General features: G+C 38.6%; 1 protein-coding gene across 1 annotated transcript in view; it reads left to right on the top strand.

Annotated features, from left to right (window-relative positions):
• Window positions 1-18284, top strand: part of prom1a (prominin 1a) — a 41418-nt gene that overhangs the window by 14210 nt on the left and 8924 nt on the right. Inside the window, exons 4-14 of the mRNA XM_069670256.1 lie at window positions 9993-10113; window positions 10826-10889; window positions 11246-11335; window positions 13587-13816; window positions 14290-14364; window positions 14587-14650; window positions 14866-15025; window positions 15200-15352; window positions 16097-16220; window positions 17084-17187; window positions 17960-18044. Of these exons, the coding sequence (XP_069526357.1) occupies window positions 9993-10113; window positions 10826-10889; window positions 11246-11335; window positions 13587-13816; window positions 14290-14364; window positions 14587-14650; window positions 14866-15025; window positions 15200-15352; window positions 16097-16220; window positions 17084-17187; window positions 17960-18044 (1270 nt within the window). The remainder of the gene's footprint in view (window positions 1-9992; window positions 10114-10825; window positions 10890-11245; window positions 11336-13586; window positions 13817-14289; window positions 14365-14586; window positions 14651-14865; window positions 15026-15199; window positions 15353-16096; window positions 16221-17083; window positions 17188-17959; window positions 18045-18284) is intronic.

Genomic DNA, 18284 nt, shown 5'->3' with positions numbered 1-18284 from the left:
ATAAATAATTAATAATAAACTCATGACTACACGTTTGCCCCTATTACAAAAAGTATGTATTGCTGTTTTTCAGTCAGTTTGCTTGAGTTTCGTTATATATGGGCTTTGAGGGGAAAATTTACATCATTTAATTCAAGGTTCACAGTAGTTCCACTCTTATTTATGTGACGAGAGAGACAAGCACTGAATTCTGCTGAATAATTAATAAAGTGACCCAATTAATGAGACGAAACAAATTCTCATCACTGGTCCACTTTTTATTGGAGCACAAAGCACTGGAGGGACGGCCCCAGGAGCTCAGCAGACGCGGCCTACAGACAAACACTTATATACAGCACCACAGAGACACTGATCTAGACATGTACACATGTCTGTGTACACACTCCTTCACTTACATCTTCTTGATTTGTCATGATATGATATATACTGCTCCTTATGGGGATAATGTCCTGGCAAACTTTTTAAAGCTAGAGTGTGTTTTTTAAATGAATGTCCGTTTCATTCAAGCCCTTTCAATCAAAACTCTGATTAAGCTTATCACTGCCAGGTTAATGTCTCTGTCTCTCTACTGTTGTAAACTAGCTTCTAGGTATCTGCCAAGTGATACACTGGCGACCTGACCAGGGTGTACCTGCCTCTCACCCAATGATAGCTGGGATTATAGGTGATGGACGGATGTTTTTGATTGCAGCAAACTAGTAATTTACAGTGAAATGCCTCAAAGTCACCTGCTTACTGACATATAAGTACACTCTCTTAACACAGAAAAACAAGGGCACAATTCTTCACTTAAAGACACACATAAGCGAGCACACCCTCACACATCCTCTGCCTCCTGTAACCCAGACATCTCTTTGGAGAGTCATCACACGCAGGTCTATTCTTAGGGAAGTCATATAATACAGTGATGAGCATTAACTTCACTCTGTCATAAAAGAAGCCACAATGACTATGAAGCCACTTGCTGATGTCAAGCCGCTGGGAGGTCCTGAAAGAGGAATTCATTTCCACTGCAAGTGCAAAGTTTTGGAACAGTTCCAGCCAGCAAAACGCAAAATGAAACTTAAGTGCCTGAGGGGAGAGTGGGCAGCAGTTACAGCAAAAGTAACAGAATTCTGCAGGGGAGGGGGGATCGCAAACAAAAACAAAACTTTGACAATAAGTGGAAAAAATTTAAGTTGTAGCTGAGTATGGTGTTGTAGAAGTAAAATGTATGACCCTTTCAAACTCTATCAGCTTTTTGACTTCCTGAACAATTCACATTTTGCAGATCCGGCTGCGGTTGCTCCTCGTTTCTCATCATGTGTCAGTTTTGTGCAGTTTTACATTCGTTGTACTCAACTCAGTTGTTTGTTGTCCTGTCAAACATATTTTGTTATATTTCACGAGTATGGTCTTCAGGCCAAATTTCAAGTTGTCGCAAAGGTAGTTTTTGTGTTGTGTTTTAGAGTTTCATTTGAGTTTTTAATGCCTGTCTTTTCGACATTGTTGCAGAGAACACTACACAACTGATGCCACAACCTGACATGGTAAACACAGGCAGAGCAAGACCTCACACAGTACATAAGCACTGCACAGATACATCTCTGTATAAGAGATACAGGGAAAAATGCTTTTAATCATTGTAAGTATATACGAGTATCTCTAGATGCCTTTCTCAGTTTAAAGTTTTCTTTCTTTTGGCTATGTTGCGCATTGTTTTCCTTTTTATTTTCGAATCTGGTTAAACCCGATCACTTAAACTCTAGCCGAGAACGATGTGAGTTTTGTTCTTTTTTACATTTTCACAATCTTTCATTTTGCCTGAAGTAGAGTTTCCATTAATAAACGGATCTGAGCACATCTCCATTAGTCTTTTGTTAACAAATGACATACTAATACACGTATGATCGCTGTCCAGCACACACTCACAACACGACTGCTGCTTTACATGAAACACTGCCAAGCTAATTAAGTGGAGAGGTTGCTGTCAGAATTTGCTGCACATCCCATAATTTATCAAATCTACTGGAGAGACCTCACTCGCACTAATCATTCTAATTCTCCATTATTCCCGGTTTATAGCTAAAATCCACTTAATGTTTTACTAATTACATTTTTTCCTCATCCTGGGGTTTATAATGTAGTCGTACGCACACCCCAAATCAACAGGAATTCTTCATAGTAAAACAAATCGATGTTCACAGTCTGGTCAGGCTTTCTTTCAGATGTATTGGAGACATTTGTGTTATAATAGTGATGATATGCCACATTGTTGCACAGGAGAGAGAAAAGATGTGAGGAGGCAAAGCTGCAGGGCTCGGGATGGCATTTATATCTAAGAGGTGCTCTCTATCTCAGGGACGATTGGCCAGGGGGATTTAAAATCCAGAAATAGCAGCATTTCTAATGCAGATAAAGTCGTCTTTCATTTCTTTGTGTCACCGTGTTTTATCTTTGTGGTCAGAAGGGTAAGGAATAAAACCAAACCACCAGTCTTGGCTTGTTTTTCTTTTCTATGGTACCTGCCACTGAAACCAATTTTCAGCTATTCGTACAAAAAAAGAGGAAATGGAATAAAAAAGCTACATGAGGTCATGAGGACAGGATGTAATCACACCAACAAAACTGTAGTGGAAGATGTACACAGACATTAAAACACAGATGTGACAGTTACAAACCAGGAATTGAAAACTAAAGTCACATGGACATACAGCGGCTTGTTTTTGGCCCTGATGCTGTTATTTACACTGAATGTCAGATGTCTGCTTCCTTAATAAACTGTATGTCATGGGGTTCAGATTACTTTGTTACTCACAACAAACCACACAGCAGTTTATGTGGAAGAGAACAAAGACCTTTGTCTGTGTAGGTCCACCTCATGGGACTGTGCAGACTCCACATTGATCGTGTGATAAGCACATTGTTTGCTGCGGCGTTACTTTTGGCAGAACATCCTTCATTGCATCGCATTGGTTCCAATCACTGTAAGAGTAGGTGCTGTACATCAAGTGAGAAATAAATCTAACAAGGGCCAGAGGTGTAAACTATGCACAAAAACTGGAATACCACATCCACATGTAAACTGGTATTTTCTTATGTATGGTGGGAATGTGTGCAACTTGCATACTTCAGACCAAGCATGGGTACAGTTTTCTTGCTGCAGGTGATGTGAGATAAGGTGGATAGATAAGGTGAGGGATATGACCTGAAATTAAGACATTGTTTGTTTAGGTGGTTTGCCAATTTCACTGATTGTGATTGTAAAAAACCAAGCAAAGGCTCATTTATGAATTTCATTTCAAATTGTTTGAGGGATGAATTTCATAATTCTTTTAATTTACATTTAAGACCTCTTTATTGATATGCAAACAGATATTTAATGACTTTTCCATCTGTTTAAGGCTAACAATGGGAGAGGAAATGAGGCACGCAGTTCCACAGCGATGTAGTTTTGTAAAACAGATCCATGCGTAGGTGCGGCTTTGTGATTCGGCCGGTCTCTAACTTCTCTGGAAAACAGACCTTGAAGGGCTTAAAGTTTAAAACTTTCATTGGTATTAGTACTCAGTCCTTGTAGTTATAGACTGTGAGCAAAATAATCAAAAGCATATCAAAGCTGAATCATTTCAAACTTTGATTCAAGGCTAATAGAGTTCAGGAAGTTGTTATAACTTTACTGTTTACAGAGTAAATTACCTTTTCTTTGAAACTCTTCCGACAGTCAGTCCTACGACATGAGTTGTTTTCATTTGGACAACTGACATTTATTTTGAAATTACAATGTTAATATTTGCCTGAAAGGTTAATTATTCTTCTAACCTTAATCTATCCAGGGATGGTTTACTGAGCAGAACAAACGTGTTTCACCGTCATCTTCTGTTTTTGATACCCTCATTGAAAGAAGTTGTGCCTGCCTCTCTCCTTTACAAATTACAGAGGTGCAGGTACCGTGTCATTCAGTGATTCACTTATAAACACATCAGTGGGCGGATGTTTACTGTTAGATTTGTTTGAGCCTGAGGATCGTAGTTGAATGATGGTCTGGTTTCCTAAACTCGTCATCTGTCCTCTTATTTAAATCTTGAAACACACGGACAGTTTATACAGAAGGCAGGTTTTGCTTAGGAGATCAAGTTATGCTGAAAAAGAACATTTCCAAGATATTAAACCATATTTCTATCTATCAGAGTTACAGCGTGAAAAAAAACCAGTGCCGTACTATGACAAGTTTGTGAACACAAAATGGCCTTTGGAGTGCAGTGGATGTTACGATGAGAAAACAATGTATAGTGTTTCAGCTAAGTGAACTGTGTATATGGCTGAAGAAATGCTTTGAAATGAGTCTGGGGCTGCAGCTGCTTGCTCGCAATGCATCCTGGTACACGTAGGCACTTTCCACGTCTCCACAAGCTGGAAAACTCTGCTTTCTCTGTCAATATAGAAAGCACCAACAAATGTATTTCCACAGTTGAGAGCATTTACCATCAACAATGTTTGGAAATCCAAATAAATGTGCCAAAACTTCTGTTCAACAATATACATTTTTAGTGATTGAAGACACTGATTTTCCAGTTGAACCAATGCCCCCAAACCTGTTTCTGTTTTTGTTACCCATGGGCATGTCTACCAATGTCTCAAGCTGTTAAATGTTAAATGCTGTTAATTGTTACTTCCTTAACTATTGGCCAAAATAATAAAATAGCACATACTTCAGCTGGCATGTTTTCGACAGATTTTGAAAGTGCATTTCGGTAACCTTCTGTTGCTGTTTCTGCACAGCCCTGAGCCCTACAGGCTGTCTGGCTCAGAGTTTAGCATTCATATCTTTCCTGGACTGTTTACTTTAAAATTAATGGCCTGTTGTCTCCCATCAAACTACTGCAGCCAGTCCTTAGCTGGAACAGACAGCAGCTTATACAGTGTCATTATGAGGGAAACAAAAAGAGAGAAAATAGCACTGTCTAAACTGGGTTGTCATGCCGCGAGCGAAGGCCCTGGAGTCAGAAAGCTTTTTCAGTGTCTGGCTGAATTCTTTATAGGACACAACGTTGCACTGGGAAGCGGGTTCAGACTGTGACCTGGCAAGCTCTGAGAAGACAAATAAAACAGTGAATAAAAGGGATATAACCGTGCTTAGTTGAGGAGAAAAGAGCCAGTAAATGGAATACAAACAAGATAACCAGAGGCTCAACTGAATAAAATACTGGCTAAATTAAATATAACGGTGCTAAATTGAATATAGCAGTTGATGGGCCTATAAATTAATGGAAGGCCTCAAGAAGGCTGCCGGGCCTTCAGTGTTGGACATCACAAATAATGAGGGTAAAGAACACTGATCTCAGACTGGACTTGTAATGCACTGTTGCAAACCCTTTTACTGACCTCTGAGAAACACAATTATTTAATGTACAGAGGAAACAGTTTATGTCAGAACAATATTAGTCTCACCCCCATTGTGTTTGTATCGTTGGTCCTCAGCCATTACTTTGCCCCAAATACAAAACAAGCTGCAATACAGGCCACTGAGGTCAGGTTGGCACCAAAATTATGGAAAAGGCAAAGATTTTCATTTTTAAAGGGCTGAAGCCAAAGTGTAAATATGGCTTAGGATGATATTTTGCAGCTCCGTTTGCAAATAACATTGCAAACCATTTAGAAACAGCTACAGTTTTTATTGTTAGCAATAGTATTTATTTTACATGACTACTATTATCATTTCTTATTACGAGGACAGATAATAGAGGTCCAGTTCCAGCAGTGTGAAAGCAGGGAGGGGCTGAGAGGCGACTGTCCCAGCCGCACGACTACAAACACACTGAATGAAGGCCATTGTTGGAGTTTGTAAAAGCTATGGAGCCACCAGACCATGTAACTCACTACCCAGCCCCCAGTAGTGGCCTACATACTGGGGCACTGCACTAGTTTGACGCTCCTCTTCATCTGCTGTTGTGGGGTTTCCACCTTGAGGGAGAGTTTCATGTGTCATTTGGCTTTTGTTCAAACACGAATCCAAGCCCTTTTACAAAGTGGCTTGAGGTAAATCTTCCTCCTGCTGTGTTTGAATGTGTCCCCTGAGGTCAATAAGAGACACATTATTAACAAGCAGCCATACAGCCTTGCTGTTATTGGCCACAGTTTGACAGAGCGGGTCACTAGGAGTGGCTAATGCAGCATTAAAGCACTGTTCTTCATCGGGTGTTACAAAAGTTAACTTTTAAATAGCATTTTAAAGAGCAACCGCTACCTTATAATTACTTGTATATAAACAAAAGTATGTGTATACTATTGCTGCACCTTATGATTATATTTATTGTTGATTAATCGATCAGTTACTTTCACAGTTAATAGATCTGCTGTATGCTGTCTGTAAAATGTTGATCAGTGTTTTTCAAAGATGAAGATGATGTCAAATTCAAATGTCTCACTTGCTCTACAACCCAAAGATGTTCAGTTTAGTGTTATAGAGGCGTAAAGGAAACATACATACAACACAACGGATTAATCAATATTAAAACAATTGACGATAAATAAAATAGTTGGCAAGCAAACAATCACTGAGGCTCTAATGTTTACACGAGTTGTGATTCAAAAGGGATTTAAATGTTTTGTCATATTCAAAGCTCTACTTTTATATCAGTACAAACTTTAGAGAAGAGAGAATTTTGAGAAGAAAACTCTTTAATTTGTCAATTTGTCAGTATGTTAGTCAGTGAAAAGTTATATTTTATGTATTTTTACCCTGAACTTCACACCCTCCTTACTTTAATCTTCTCTACGCTGCTGTCATGCAGAATTTACGTCTCTTTTTGTACAACTGAGGTTTATGGCATTCCTTATAAAAAGCTATTCAACTGAATGGGCTGAAATATTTCCTATTGTATGTGCTATAAAAGACATCATAAGATTTAAGGTGAAATGAAGGTGACGCCACAGGGAGTGAATCAAAGACAGACGTGATTTCTGTTGTAAGCATCAGTGAGAAAATAGGTTTTCCTGCATAAATTCCCCCAGACAGCAGTGCTCGTGTATTTTCTGTTATTCAGCTGTGGTATGCCGTGCTTGTTACATCGGGTTTGTTGTTTGTTTGATCATGTTGCATTAGTGCACAAATATTTCTTTTCTCTTGTTTTTGTTTTTTTCCTGATTTAATTTCACCACTTCTTCAATAACAAATCTAAATTCCGACCAAGCTAAACTAAACTTGTTTCTGCTGAAGTAAGGTGCACACTCATGTACTACACAGCTCGTTGGAAAGCGCTTGGCGTTTTTCTCAAAGAGTCTTTGTTTGGCTGCGGATTCCAGTGACCTTGCTGGACATCGGCAGGGAGAGGGAGTGAGCAAGGGACAAAGAAAAGTGAGGGAGGTGGATAGAGAGAGAGAAAGGAGAGAGGGAACTGAGGGCAAAAGAGGAGACAGAGGAAGAGGAGAATAGGGAGAAAGGGTGCTGTACGAAAATGAGAATAAAGAATGAGCCAGGAGATGAAATAGTGACAATAAAAAGTCTAAGCAAGAGAGGCTGAGAAGAAAGAGGTGGAGTGAAAGACATGTAAATGAAAACAGACGAGTCAAAGCAGAGAGATAAATGAGACAGGGCTGAGAAACAGGATAAGAAAGTATGGGCTTATGTGATAAAACACTGACAACAAGAGACCGAGAGAGTGGAAGGTGTGTGAGGAAAATGGAATATGTAAATATGTATGGGCTTGTGGGTGTGAGACAGTGAGAGAGATAGACAGAGAGAAAGCTAGAGACTAGTTTCACAAAAGGCTTTTGTTGTGAAAGTGGCCATTTTGAATCTTCTCCTGGTTCCGGATGGCTCCACTTCACTGCGTCCCAGCCTAGTTGTTTGGCCTAGTTTCTCATTAAGTCTCCACTTATACGATGACAGCGTTTACTCTGTTTGCCTGCTCACTATTTATGGCAAACATCATCGCAATTCCTACAGACACAGTGCAGCTCTATGCTACACAGATTTCTCTCCCAAAGGGCAGCCAGTGATCATATTTGCACTCTGAGGGTTACACCAGAGCGTGCATGTTTAAGCCTATTAACTACAAGTCAGAAACACTATTGATATGTTCAATATTCAACACTCTTTTGAAGGTGGACTTTCTTTATAATTAGGTTACATGACTTCATCCATTGCTCCTGTGATGGTTTTCAATACAAACAGTTATTTACAAAGCACATATACCAAACATTTGTTTGTTCTAGCTACACAAACATACAGACTGGTACATTTTTGTTTTTCTTTTATAACTGGAGATGAAATATCTTGGACAGCTGGAAAACACTGCTTGGATAAGAGATACAATTTATAGATGTGACATCAAATCTCTGTATTTGAGATAGGCTTTTCTCTCTATTTAATGGATTGAATTATTATTTGATAAAATAATTGACAGCAGGTGCTGGTTGAGCTCAGTTGGTAGAGCAGCCGCCCCAGGTACAAAGGCTACAGTCTTCGATGCACTGATCCCAGGTTCGACTCCCCGGTCTGCCGATCATTTGGTGCCTGTCATTCCCCACTCTCTACTCCCCAAGTTTTATGCCTCTCTTCAGCTGTCCTATCTAATAAAGGCAAAAGCAAAAAAAAATAAATAATAATAATAATAATTATGACAGAATAATTACTGTATTGGCCCTACTCTACCTAAATATGCTGTGGATTTACGCTGCTACCAATTTACAAGGTAAATCTGGGAGTAAATACACTCTTATCTGGTCCCACTTTATCAGTGTACTACATGAAAAGGGGATGTTTTTTTTATATTTTGCACATTTAATGTATAAAAACACTGTACAATCCCTAATGTGAAAAAATATCTGCACCACGCTCACAGCACGCTATCTGTACTAGGCTCTCACACACACACGCACACACTGCCTTCTTCTTGCATCGAAAAAGAGTGATGAAAGGGGCACAACCTCACTTTGCATGCACTGCAGTCACATTCATACACACAAGCTGTGCATGCCTTCACACAAGCACAGATACACAGGCCCACATACAGCGACCTCAGCCTTATTATACAGTGAGTCACAACACACTGATTCATCTCCATTGATCCAAACCTTCCCAGTAGCCTCTGTCGGTCTTTTTTGTTATTCCTTTTCTGCGAGTCATCTTACATCATTCATAAAGCTGCTTATTCCACTGAAATGAGATTCACCACGTTAGAAAAAATGCACAGTCAGAGATCTGATACTTTACCATCGTACTGAAGTTTACTATCTGTACTTAAGAGAACCCCAACCATATAAACATGCTCTCACATGCATAGTACTCACTGTGAGGTGCGGAGCTGTAAATTCAGCTGGGATGAGAGTGAGTCATGGAAACAGCTTAATATTATGGGATGTCTTTCCCTTGATGTTACTCAGGCTAATTAAGCCTTGTACCGAGCTGCTCAGGTCTGTTTGAAGTATGCAAGAGGCTCACGTTAATGGTCTGCTTTATGCAATTCTGTGTTTTCACATTAAATTTGAATATGTTTACAACCCAGGGAGCTCGTATTATACAGATTGGGCCTCGGAGCTTATTGTAAATACACCTGCATTTCCTGCAGTTGCTTGGGAAACAAAACATTGTTATGATAAAAGAAAAGGGCAGAAAAAAAGAACCAGCAAATGGATGACAACAGTAAAAATATAATGATAGTAATCATAATTTGTGTTTCCAGTCATTTTGTTAAATTGCCTAGTATGTGATTTTGGAAAAACACGTAGGTTAAGTTTCCAGCCTTATGATGTACCCACAAGCTTTAATTGTGCTAGCTGTCAAGGATATTCTCATTCTACAGGTGGACTCAGAGGAAGTTTGGAAAGAGGTTTGTCAAAGTAAATGTGGTGGTGCACACTGACCCCTACTGTTGGTGACATGTTATCACCCTATACAGTAAAACACACCTCTACGCTAAACTGTGCTGACTGATGAGGGAGCAGCATGGTCACCTGGTGGCAAACAGAGATGAAAAGGTCACAGTGTTTGTGTTTGTCATTTTGTTTAGGATCGGAGTGCTGTGTGCATATGCTGCCAACCAGAACCTGAGCTCTCAGGTGAAGAACATACGGCGGCTGGTCAACAGCAACATGAGGGACCTGCACACCTTCGCTAACGACACGCCGATGGTGAGACAAACGGTTATGAAGATGTATTTATGCTTAGTGTCCTATAGCTCCAACACAATTCTATAACTTGCATATGTTGTTGCGATTATCTTCTTTCAATATAAACAAAATTTTATCTTGCAACAATTCAACCAATTAAATTCCATAACATGACCATCAGTTGGACAGCGATTGGCGGAATGTGTTAAAGAAAAGCTACTACTCATGGAAATTTTAACTGGTTAAATAACTTGAGTAAAGCATGAAAAGTTTTCAGAAAGGTTCTTACAATCTCAAGTGTTAGTTGAAGCCAAATGTCTAAACCTGTGTGTGTGCTTTGTCTCTGTCAAGACTGCTACTGTTTTTAGTCATGCCTAATTTATGTAATCCTTTCAAGGTGGGAAAATAAACTATTTTCTCACTTTCTGCACATGTGGCACAGCTACAGATTTGATTTAAAATACGTAATTATTAAATCATGAAATGTTCAACTGACATCGTATTCGTCTGTGTTAAATTGGTAGTGTCTTGAAAACAAACACCCACTGACAATGCTCTGTTTGTTAACATAAATTGACCTTTTTTATAGCTTATTTTCACCATTTCATTTCACGAATAACATGAAACTGAATCTGTGCTATACGTCAGAGTGCTTGTTGTTGTTGACGAGACTGTAACTCATTTTTATCTGCTTCCATTTGTAAGACTGCTCTGCTCTGTTTCCTGTTTGCAGCAAATTGATTACCTAATATCCCAATACGCCACAGCCAAGAACAAAGTCATCTATGACCTAGATAGTAAGTAGACCTCTTCTGTGCCTCGGATCGTGAATTATGTGGACAGAAACGATTTACTGAGTTCTTGCTCTTGGTCATATATCATGCCTATTACCTCAGTTTACTGTGTCTCCTTTCCTGCACTTGTTTTTACAACAGATTTGTGACATAACTAGGTCTAGACAGCTACAGCAGTAACTGTTATAGAACATCCCTTGAGTCTTCATCCTACTTTTCAAGTGCGATAGAACTGCAGGCAGCTCTATTCTGAAAGTAAAGACCTGCAGAAGTAGTATTAAGGAACAAATGTAATAAAGAAAGGAACGTGGTCTATGTTTCTGTTTTTCAATATTGATCTGATACTGCGTTCTCTACAGATATAGGTCCATTATTGGGTGGAAGGATACATGATCAGCTGGATAAGGAGGTCCATCCTGCCTTGGACAGAGTGCTCAATATGGCTGGAGGTACATCAGCTTATTTTTAATTTCCTATTCAGTTACGATATGATCATGTTATTCTTAGCAGCAATATTCTGAATGCAGGCATCAGCTGCACCAGAAAACATTATGTAAGTCATAAAGAGACAGCCTTACTTGCAAGTGTTATTTAGAGAATGAGATTATGAAATTTAAAAACAAGTGGGAATAAATACTGTATTGAAGATTAAATCACTTACTAAGGTTGACGTATTTTGCTCTGAATATAACATACAATAACAGTTTTTGTAATTTAATTAAGACTCAGGGAGTTATTAAAACCTTCAACCTTAAATCATTCAGAAATTATAATAAATCTCTGTATTTCATGTTTTCTTATAAAGTGAAAATCGAGAGAGCCATCAAAGGTAACAGTGACCCACAATCCTTTGTGTCCCCTGACCTTGTGAACTTTGACACCAGTGTTGCTCTTGTGATTTGTTCCCTTGTGACTTTCCTTGGGCACTATCTGATCCCTGAGTTACATCTTAATGTACGAACCAATTAATATATTAAAACTGCACTACGCAATGTCAAACTCTGGTGAACAAGGCAGAAATCAGTCTGACATGGTTTGGCCCAAAAGTTAAGGTGAGATGTTTGTTCTTTTTACTTTCTTTGGATCAATTGATCCAAAATGTTTTCACCCAGAATATATTCTGCTAGTGCTTTCACCAGTTACATTATTTTTATGGACAAAAATAATTCATCTGTGAGTTCTTCCTTTTAGGAATTTAACAGATGTGATTCTCTTTCCATAAAATGTTTTGCAGAGTGCAGTTTTAAGATAAGCACATCACCAGATCTTCTCAAGCCTCTGCACCTGGAATTCTCCCTTTTTATTCCAGTTGTGTTCCCCGAGTGTGAAATAAGCAAGGAGTGATGTGCTGTGTGACCAGTCCTATTACTTTATTCTAGGGTTTTTATCAGAAGTTAATGTGCACTTCCATGCAAATAAGTTTATCTTTTAAATATTTAACTACAAGATGACTTTATGTATAACAACAAGCAGCTGTATATGGATGTTTTGACTACATTGAATATACATGCTTGCAGCACAACCAAAACAAAGATGAAGTAGCTGTAAATAACGTTTGTCTACTGTTGTGGTCCTACTGGGCCTGAGCCGAGCAGTCAGAGGATCTTAGTATCTGTTACGAATTCTTCAGAGCAGGTTTCATAATAAAAAAATACACTGCATTTTTTAAGGCATAAGTAAAAGTGGATATGTTTTTATGCATTTAGGATACAGCATCTATGTGTGTTAACTCCCTGCAGTGCTGTGAAGCATTTAGCTGTGTGATAGTAAATTCACCGTTTCCTCTCCTCCTCTCTTGCATCTTTTATACAATTGTTTAAGGATGCAAGTGTTTTTGAATTCTTTATCCTGTTTAATTTTAGAAGTGTGCTGCAGGCTTCTCTATGAACACTGGCTGTTGTGTTGCATTCAGTTGCTGGTTAGTTTGTAACAACAACAATTTTTAATAGGCAAAGCTAACAGATTCACGCTGTTCATACCTTACTTGTATTTTTAATGTTAGCTGGAAGCATCGCTGTTTTGGCAGTCAATAGAATGATACACTCGGCTCAGGCCTAGTCCTTAAAATGAGCGCGCACTTTGTTGCCTGTATGAGTCTGTTCTTTTGTGTGACATGAGACGATATTATAGAGACTGTGTGAGTCTGTGTGCTTTGTATGGTGATATCAAAGGCCACTTTGTCTACTTGGTTGAGTTGAACCTCCAGGGCCGCTAGGTAACGGATCAATAATAATGGCTTTACTAGTTACTAAATCTGTTTGACTGGTAAAGTTATTTGAAATTTTTATATATCCCAGAAACGTTAGCTTCAGAGCTGACAACACGTTCATCTGCTGCTTTCAATAAGTTTGCATTTATAAACTTCCTGTTACAATATTTTAACTGAATTTCCCAGAACAAAACTACAAGATTTAAAATATTCATTTTGCAGTCAAGCCATAAAATCTGGGGCTCATTCTTTTAAAAATTGTATCTCAAAATATAGCTGATGAGAAAAGTGTATCTGTTTTCAGTGTAGCTAAGTAGGTTAAACCCCTTCAGCTGGACTTATTGGAGGGATTTTAAATCTACCTTTGAAATGGAAACAATGGGAATAGTCTTACTGTTGTTCAACTTCTCACTTTTTATGTGAAATTATGTTCCCCTCACAACAGTAACCCAACTGACTTTCAATCTCATGTTTGGTCTCTTTTACTTCAGCCATGCGAGAAACGAAGGAGGCCCTGGAGAACGTTAGTGTGGGTCTGGAGGTCCTCAAGGAAGGTACAGGCAAACTTAACTTCAACCTGAGCCTGGTCCGAACCAGTATCAACCGCACCCTCAACGATCCGGGCTGTCATGACGAGGAGTCAGACGCCACCTCCGCCCAGCTTTGCCGTAACATCCGCCAGTCTCTATCCCAGCTGCAGATCAGTGCCAACTTCACACGGGTACAAACTGAATGTGACACAATCTGATAAGCTGATTAAATGCAATGGAGAAAAGTAACAATTAAATATTTTTCCTTTACAAGTACAGTACTCTGTGAAAGTTGAGTTTGTTGTTTTAGTCTTTTTGGTTTGTGTTTTAGAAAACAAAACAACTAAGGTTTATGTTAAGATTGGGGTTAAGAGTTAAGATTTGGCAACTATCCATTTGTAACCATGGTTAAAATCAGGGATAATAATGATATATGCTTATGATTTCTATTCAAATCAAACTTTCACCCAATGAGGAGATACCCTCTTTATATAAGGTCATGCAGCTCCTTTCAGCTAAATTAAAATTGCATCAATTAGAAATGGTGTTGTAATACATTGTGTTTTTTTAATGACTGGATTTTCAGAGAGGGACAGACATACACACACATATTTGTGCATATACGACATTTATATCAATGTGTTATTGTCCGTTTTCATTGTAGCTACCCAAAGTGAACACTCAGCTGGAAAAGGTGAACGATGTAATGAGAACGGACCTCAGTGCTATCGTCCAGAGGGTGAGCCACGAACATAAATTTATGGATTTTTTTTGTTACTTTGTTTGCATTGCTAATGAATCTCTAGGAGTTATTTAATGTCACACAATCTATTTTCCTGTCGTCAGCATTTTTACAGCAATCCTTTGCATTGCCATTTTAATAAAATATAATTAAACTCCCACACAAAAAATAGGACCAAGGAACTGCATGTTCTAACATTTTGCCCATTTCCTCTCACAGGGTTATGCCTCATTGAACGACACGCCACATATGGTAATCGAACAGACTAGAAGTGTTGTAGAGAGTAAGTAACATTTCACACTACTGGAGGCAAACACTTGTAATTCCACTACATTAAACGTACAATCCCTGCTCAGTCTTTTACTTTGCTATACTAATTAATTTAATGAATCAGTGGAAGGTATTTCTGTTATTGCCCTCTGGTGCAACTGTAATTTATTTTCTTTACACAGGCTGTTTATTGAAACTGAAGGATTAATTGATTGATCTGTCTCTCAGATGTAAAGGGTTTGGTGGACGGCATTGGCAGCAACATCAGTAGCTTTTCAAAGGTATTCCCTTTGCACAGTTGCCTGTCCAACTTCACTATCTTCATTAACCACGCCCATGCCAAGATAGAGGACCAGTACCCTGAAATTGACCAAATGGACTTCTACAGGTACACTAACTTCCTGACATAATTTAAAGTGTAAAATGAAATGTAACTACTGTAATGTTGGTCCGTCTTGATGCTTGACATTCAGCTTCATGCTGTCTGGCATCACAAAAAAACTTTCCACAACCTACTGTAAAAATAAGCAGTGCCATGTTCAGCTTTGCCTGCTGTTTACAGGTGGATCGGCTGCATTGCTCTTTGCTGCATGGTGGTGCTGGTCCTAGCCTTCAACTACCTGGGCCTGCTGTGTGGCACCCTGGGATACGACAAGCACGCCTCACCTACAACACGAGGATGTATCTCCAACACGGGAGGAACGATGCTTATGGCGTAAGTCAAATGTCCACATGACACTCTCTGTCAGATTCAAGATTAACAACAGAAGACGGTGTCGCAAAAAAAAGGTTTTAAACCGTGTCAACCGTCAACCGCCTATTGGCAATTTTAGAACTACTTGTTCAAGCAATAGATGTCCACCTACTGTATCAGAACAAGAATAACTACTTCTATTATAGCTGACCCCGCTGCCTGTTATTTATTGGAAATTATACAGTACTATAATTGTAATCATGTAACGCTCCAAAGAAAGTTGTCCGAGAGGTACTTTTGTAGTATGTAAGCTCATGCAAAGAAATTACATGTTATATTCTGCCCAAAAATATACCATCACATATCACTGGCACAACATTCAGAACCTGAGGAATAACTAACAAAATGTGAAATTGTGTACACAAAAGAAGTTTTCCAAATGATGAGAAAGTATCATTTTCATCATCAGTCATACAAACCTTTTTTTTGTTTGTTTTTTTTACCTCAAACTATTTTATCAAGCATTTCTCTCAATGTGTTTTAAATCTCCTGATCTTTCACTTGTTATGTCTTATTTGAGATACTGACACAGACCCAAGCTAAACACTATAACTCCCTTAAATTCCCTATTCCTCCTCTGACTTATTTTTCAGCTGACACTGCTAAATGTGACAAATTTTAGGCAACTTCGAGACAATCCATTTCTGTACAGCTACACCTCTATCTCATACTAAGCTGGCCTCACCTGTCTGTCCTTGTCCACAGCGGTGTTGGATTTAGCTTCCTCTTCTCTTTGGTGCTGATGGGAGTGGTGACCATCATATTCCTGGCTGGAGGAAACATGGAGAAACTTTTTTGTGAACCGTTTCACACCAAAGAAGTCTTCAAGGCAAGTCATGAGTCCACCCTGAAATGATACAGCAGATAACTCACCTTAAAAATTACATACATTTATACACCTTTGTTTATATGCTAATAGATTTTAGATTTACAGAGTGCTGCAGACTGTAAGGTGTCCATGTATCTAAATCCCTAAATGAATATCTCCATCAGAGATTTTAAGTGAAGAAATCAAGTCAGTTTCCCTTGGGTGGGTTTGTGAGAATAGTAGTTGCTCCCAGTTGTGGGTGATGTGATGTTGTTTGTATAAATTCTAAATCCTGCAGCAGTTAAGCCAGCCATGACGGAGAAAATCCAATTTTGCCAAACATAAAAAATAGACAATCAGATAAAACATTTTGAAAAAAATCTCCCATTTTACTTGATTTATGAGGTATCAGTCCACTGAATGAAAGAGAGAATCAACTTGTTGCATTTTACGACTGAACAATAAATTTAACAACTTGTTGTGTTCCTCTAAGCTTTCTTGCTATCTCAGTTCACAAAAATAGATAAGTGGAGCAACATGGCCTCTTTTCCATAAACAGAGCAACAGACTTTTAAGTGGAATCAGTAAAATATTAGTTACTAATTTATTCCATCATTAATGTTAATTAATTAACCTTTTAGATAATATATGAATTGCATTTCCTCTCCAATTTAGTTTTAAAAAATATGAGAACACACAAACACACACAGAAAACTGAGCATGAAGTCTGCTTTGCTTGGGTCTGTGGGTCGGCTGTGAATTACCCTAGTCTTAAAACTCTGCTCAGAAGAATTGGAGAATTGTTGATTTTAATGATTATTCCTTTTTTCTTTCAATGAGAATTACTGATCACACATCCTCTTTCTGGCTCTGTGATTTGCCAGGTTGTGGACACCCAATACCTGGTTAACCCAGAGTGGAAGAATTTCATCCCCGGATACATATACAACGACTCCGACCTGGAGCTGACAGCAGAGAGCTTATACAGGCAAAGCAAACTCATTTTTATGTATTTAGGTGGTGGTGTGATGTCTGCCACCTTCCTCATCTTTCTTCTCTATATTTAATTTGTACATTCGCCTACAAAACTGAAAATATTTTGCAGCATGACAAGCAATTTATTCAATTACAGTCTGCAGAATTACTGCATTAAACATTTTTGTCACATTTTGCTTAATTTTTGTTTTAGTGCAGGCGTTGGGGTCAAACATCAACCACGCAACTGAATATTTTATTTTCATTCATGGGGATGCAAATGAGAGAGAGTTGCTATTAACCTTGAGTAGCTAATTAGCATCATTTTTCAACAGTATCCCTGCTGCTTTTCTCCAGCCTCTTTCTCAGGGGTTACATCAGCTTTCATCATCTCTCTCCAGTGGGAAGCTGCATATCCTCAGTATCTGAGAAGGCAGACCCACAGTCATTATATTTCCAAATAGAACAGCTCTGCTTCAACAAGTCTTGGCCCATTAAAAAGCAAGCAGTGCTCTGTGTATATTATGTTAGTCTATATGGCGTGTAGCTGCTTAAGTGTTATAATAGAACATTTATCCTGACAAATTAGCAAATATTTCAGGCTTTTGGGGAACTATCACAGTTTTCTGCCATGGAAAGTGTCAGTGTGTCATGTACTTCCAGTCAATTTCACTTGGTGGCAGCAAATATTTTTACTCTGAAACTTTTAATTTGACACATTCCCTCTCTCGTCCTTTTTCTGTTACCTTTGTGTATGTGTTTGTATGTGTGTGTGTCTTTCTTAGTACTTGCAAAGAGAACAAAGGCATCTACTCAGCCATGCGATTGGACAAACTCTTCAACATCTCCACTTTCCTCAACACAACACTGGTCAGTACACTCATTGGTAGCTCTCTGCAATTGTATTGGTATTGATGTATTCCTTAAGCCAACAATAGAGACGTACCAAAGTTTTCACTATGAAACAATATAAATCCAATTTAAAAGAAAAGACACATCACAAATTAATTTAAAAGCCTAAAATATAGCCTAATATGATATTGGGTACAGACAGGTTGAAATAACAATAACAACAAAAATTTGACTATGGCCAGTTAAACCAATGCACTG

This window comes from Semicossyphus pulcher, unplaced genomic scaffold (genome assembly GCF_022749685.1).
Source record: "Semicossyphus pulcher isolate SPU_LCO1_2020_fin unplaced genomic scaffold, fSemPul1.0.p SCAF_2, whole genome shotgun sequence".
NCBI lineage: Eukaryota > Metazoa > Chordata > Actinopteri > Labriformes > Labridae > Semicossyphus > Semicossyphus pulcher.
The sequence above is the reverse complement of the archived record's forward strand: the minus strand, read 5'-3'. Positions and strand labels throughout refer to the sequence as shown.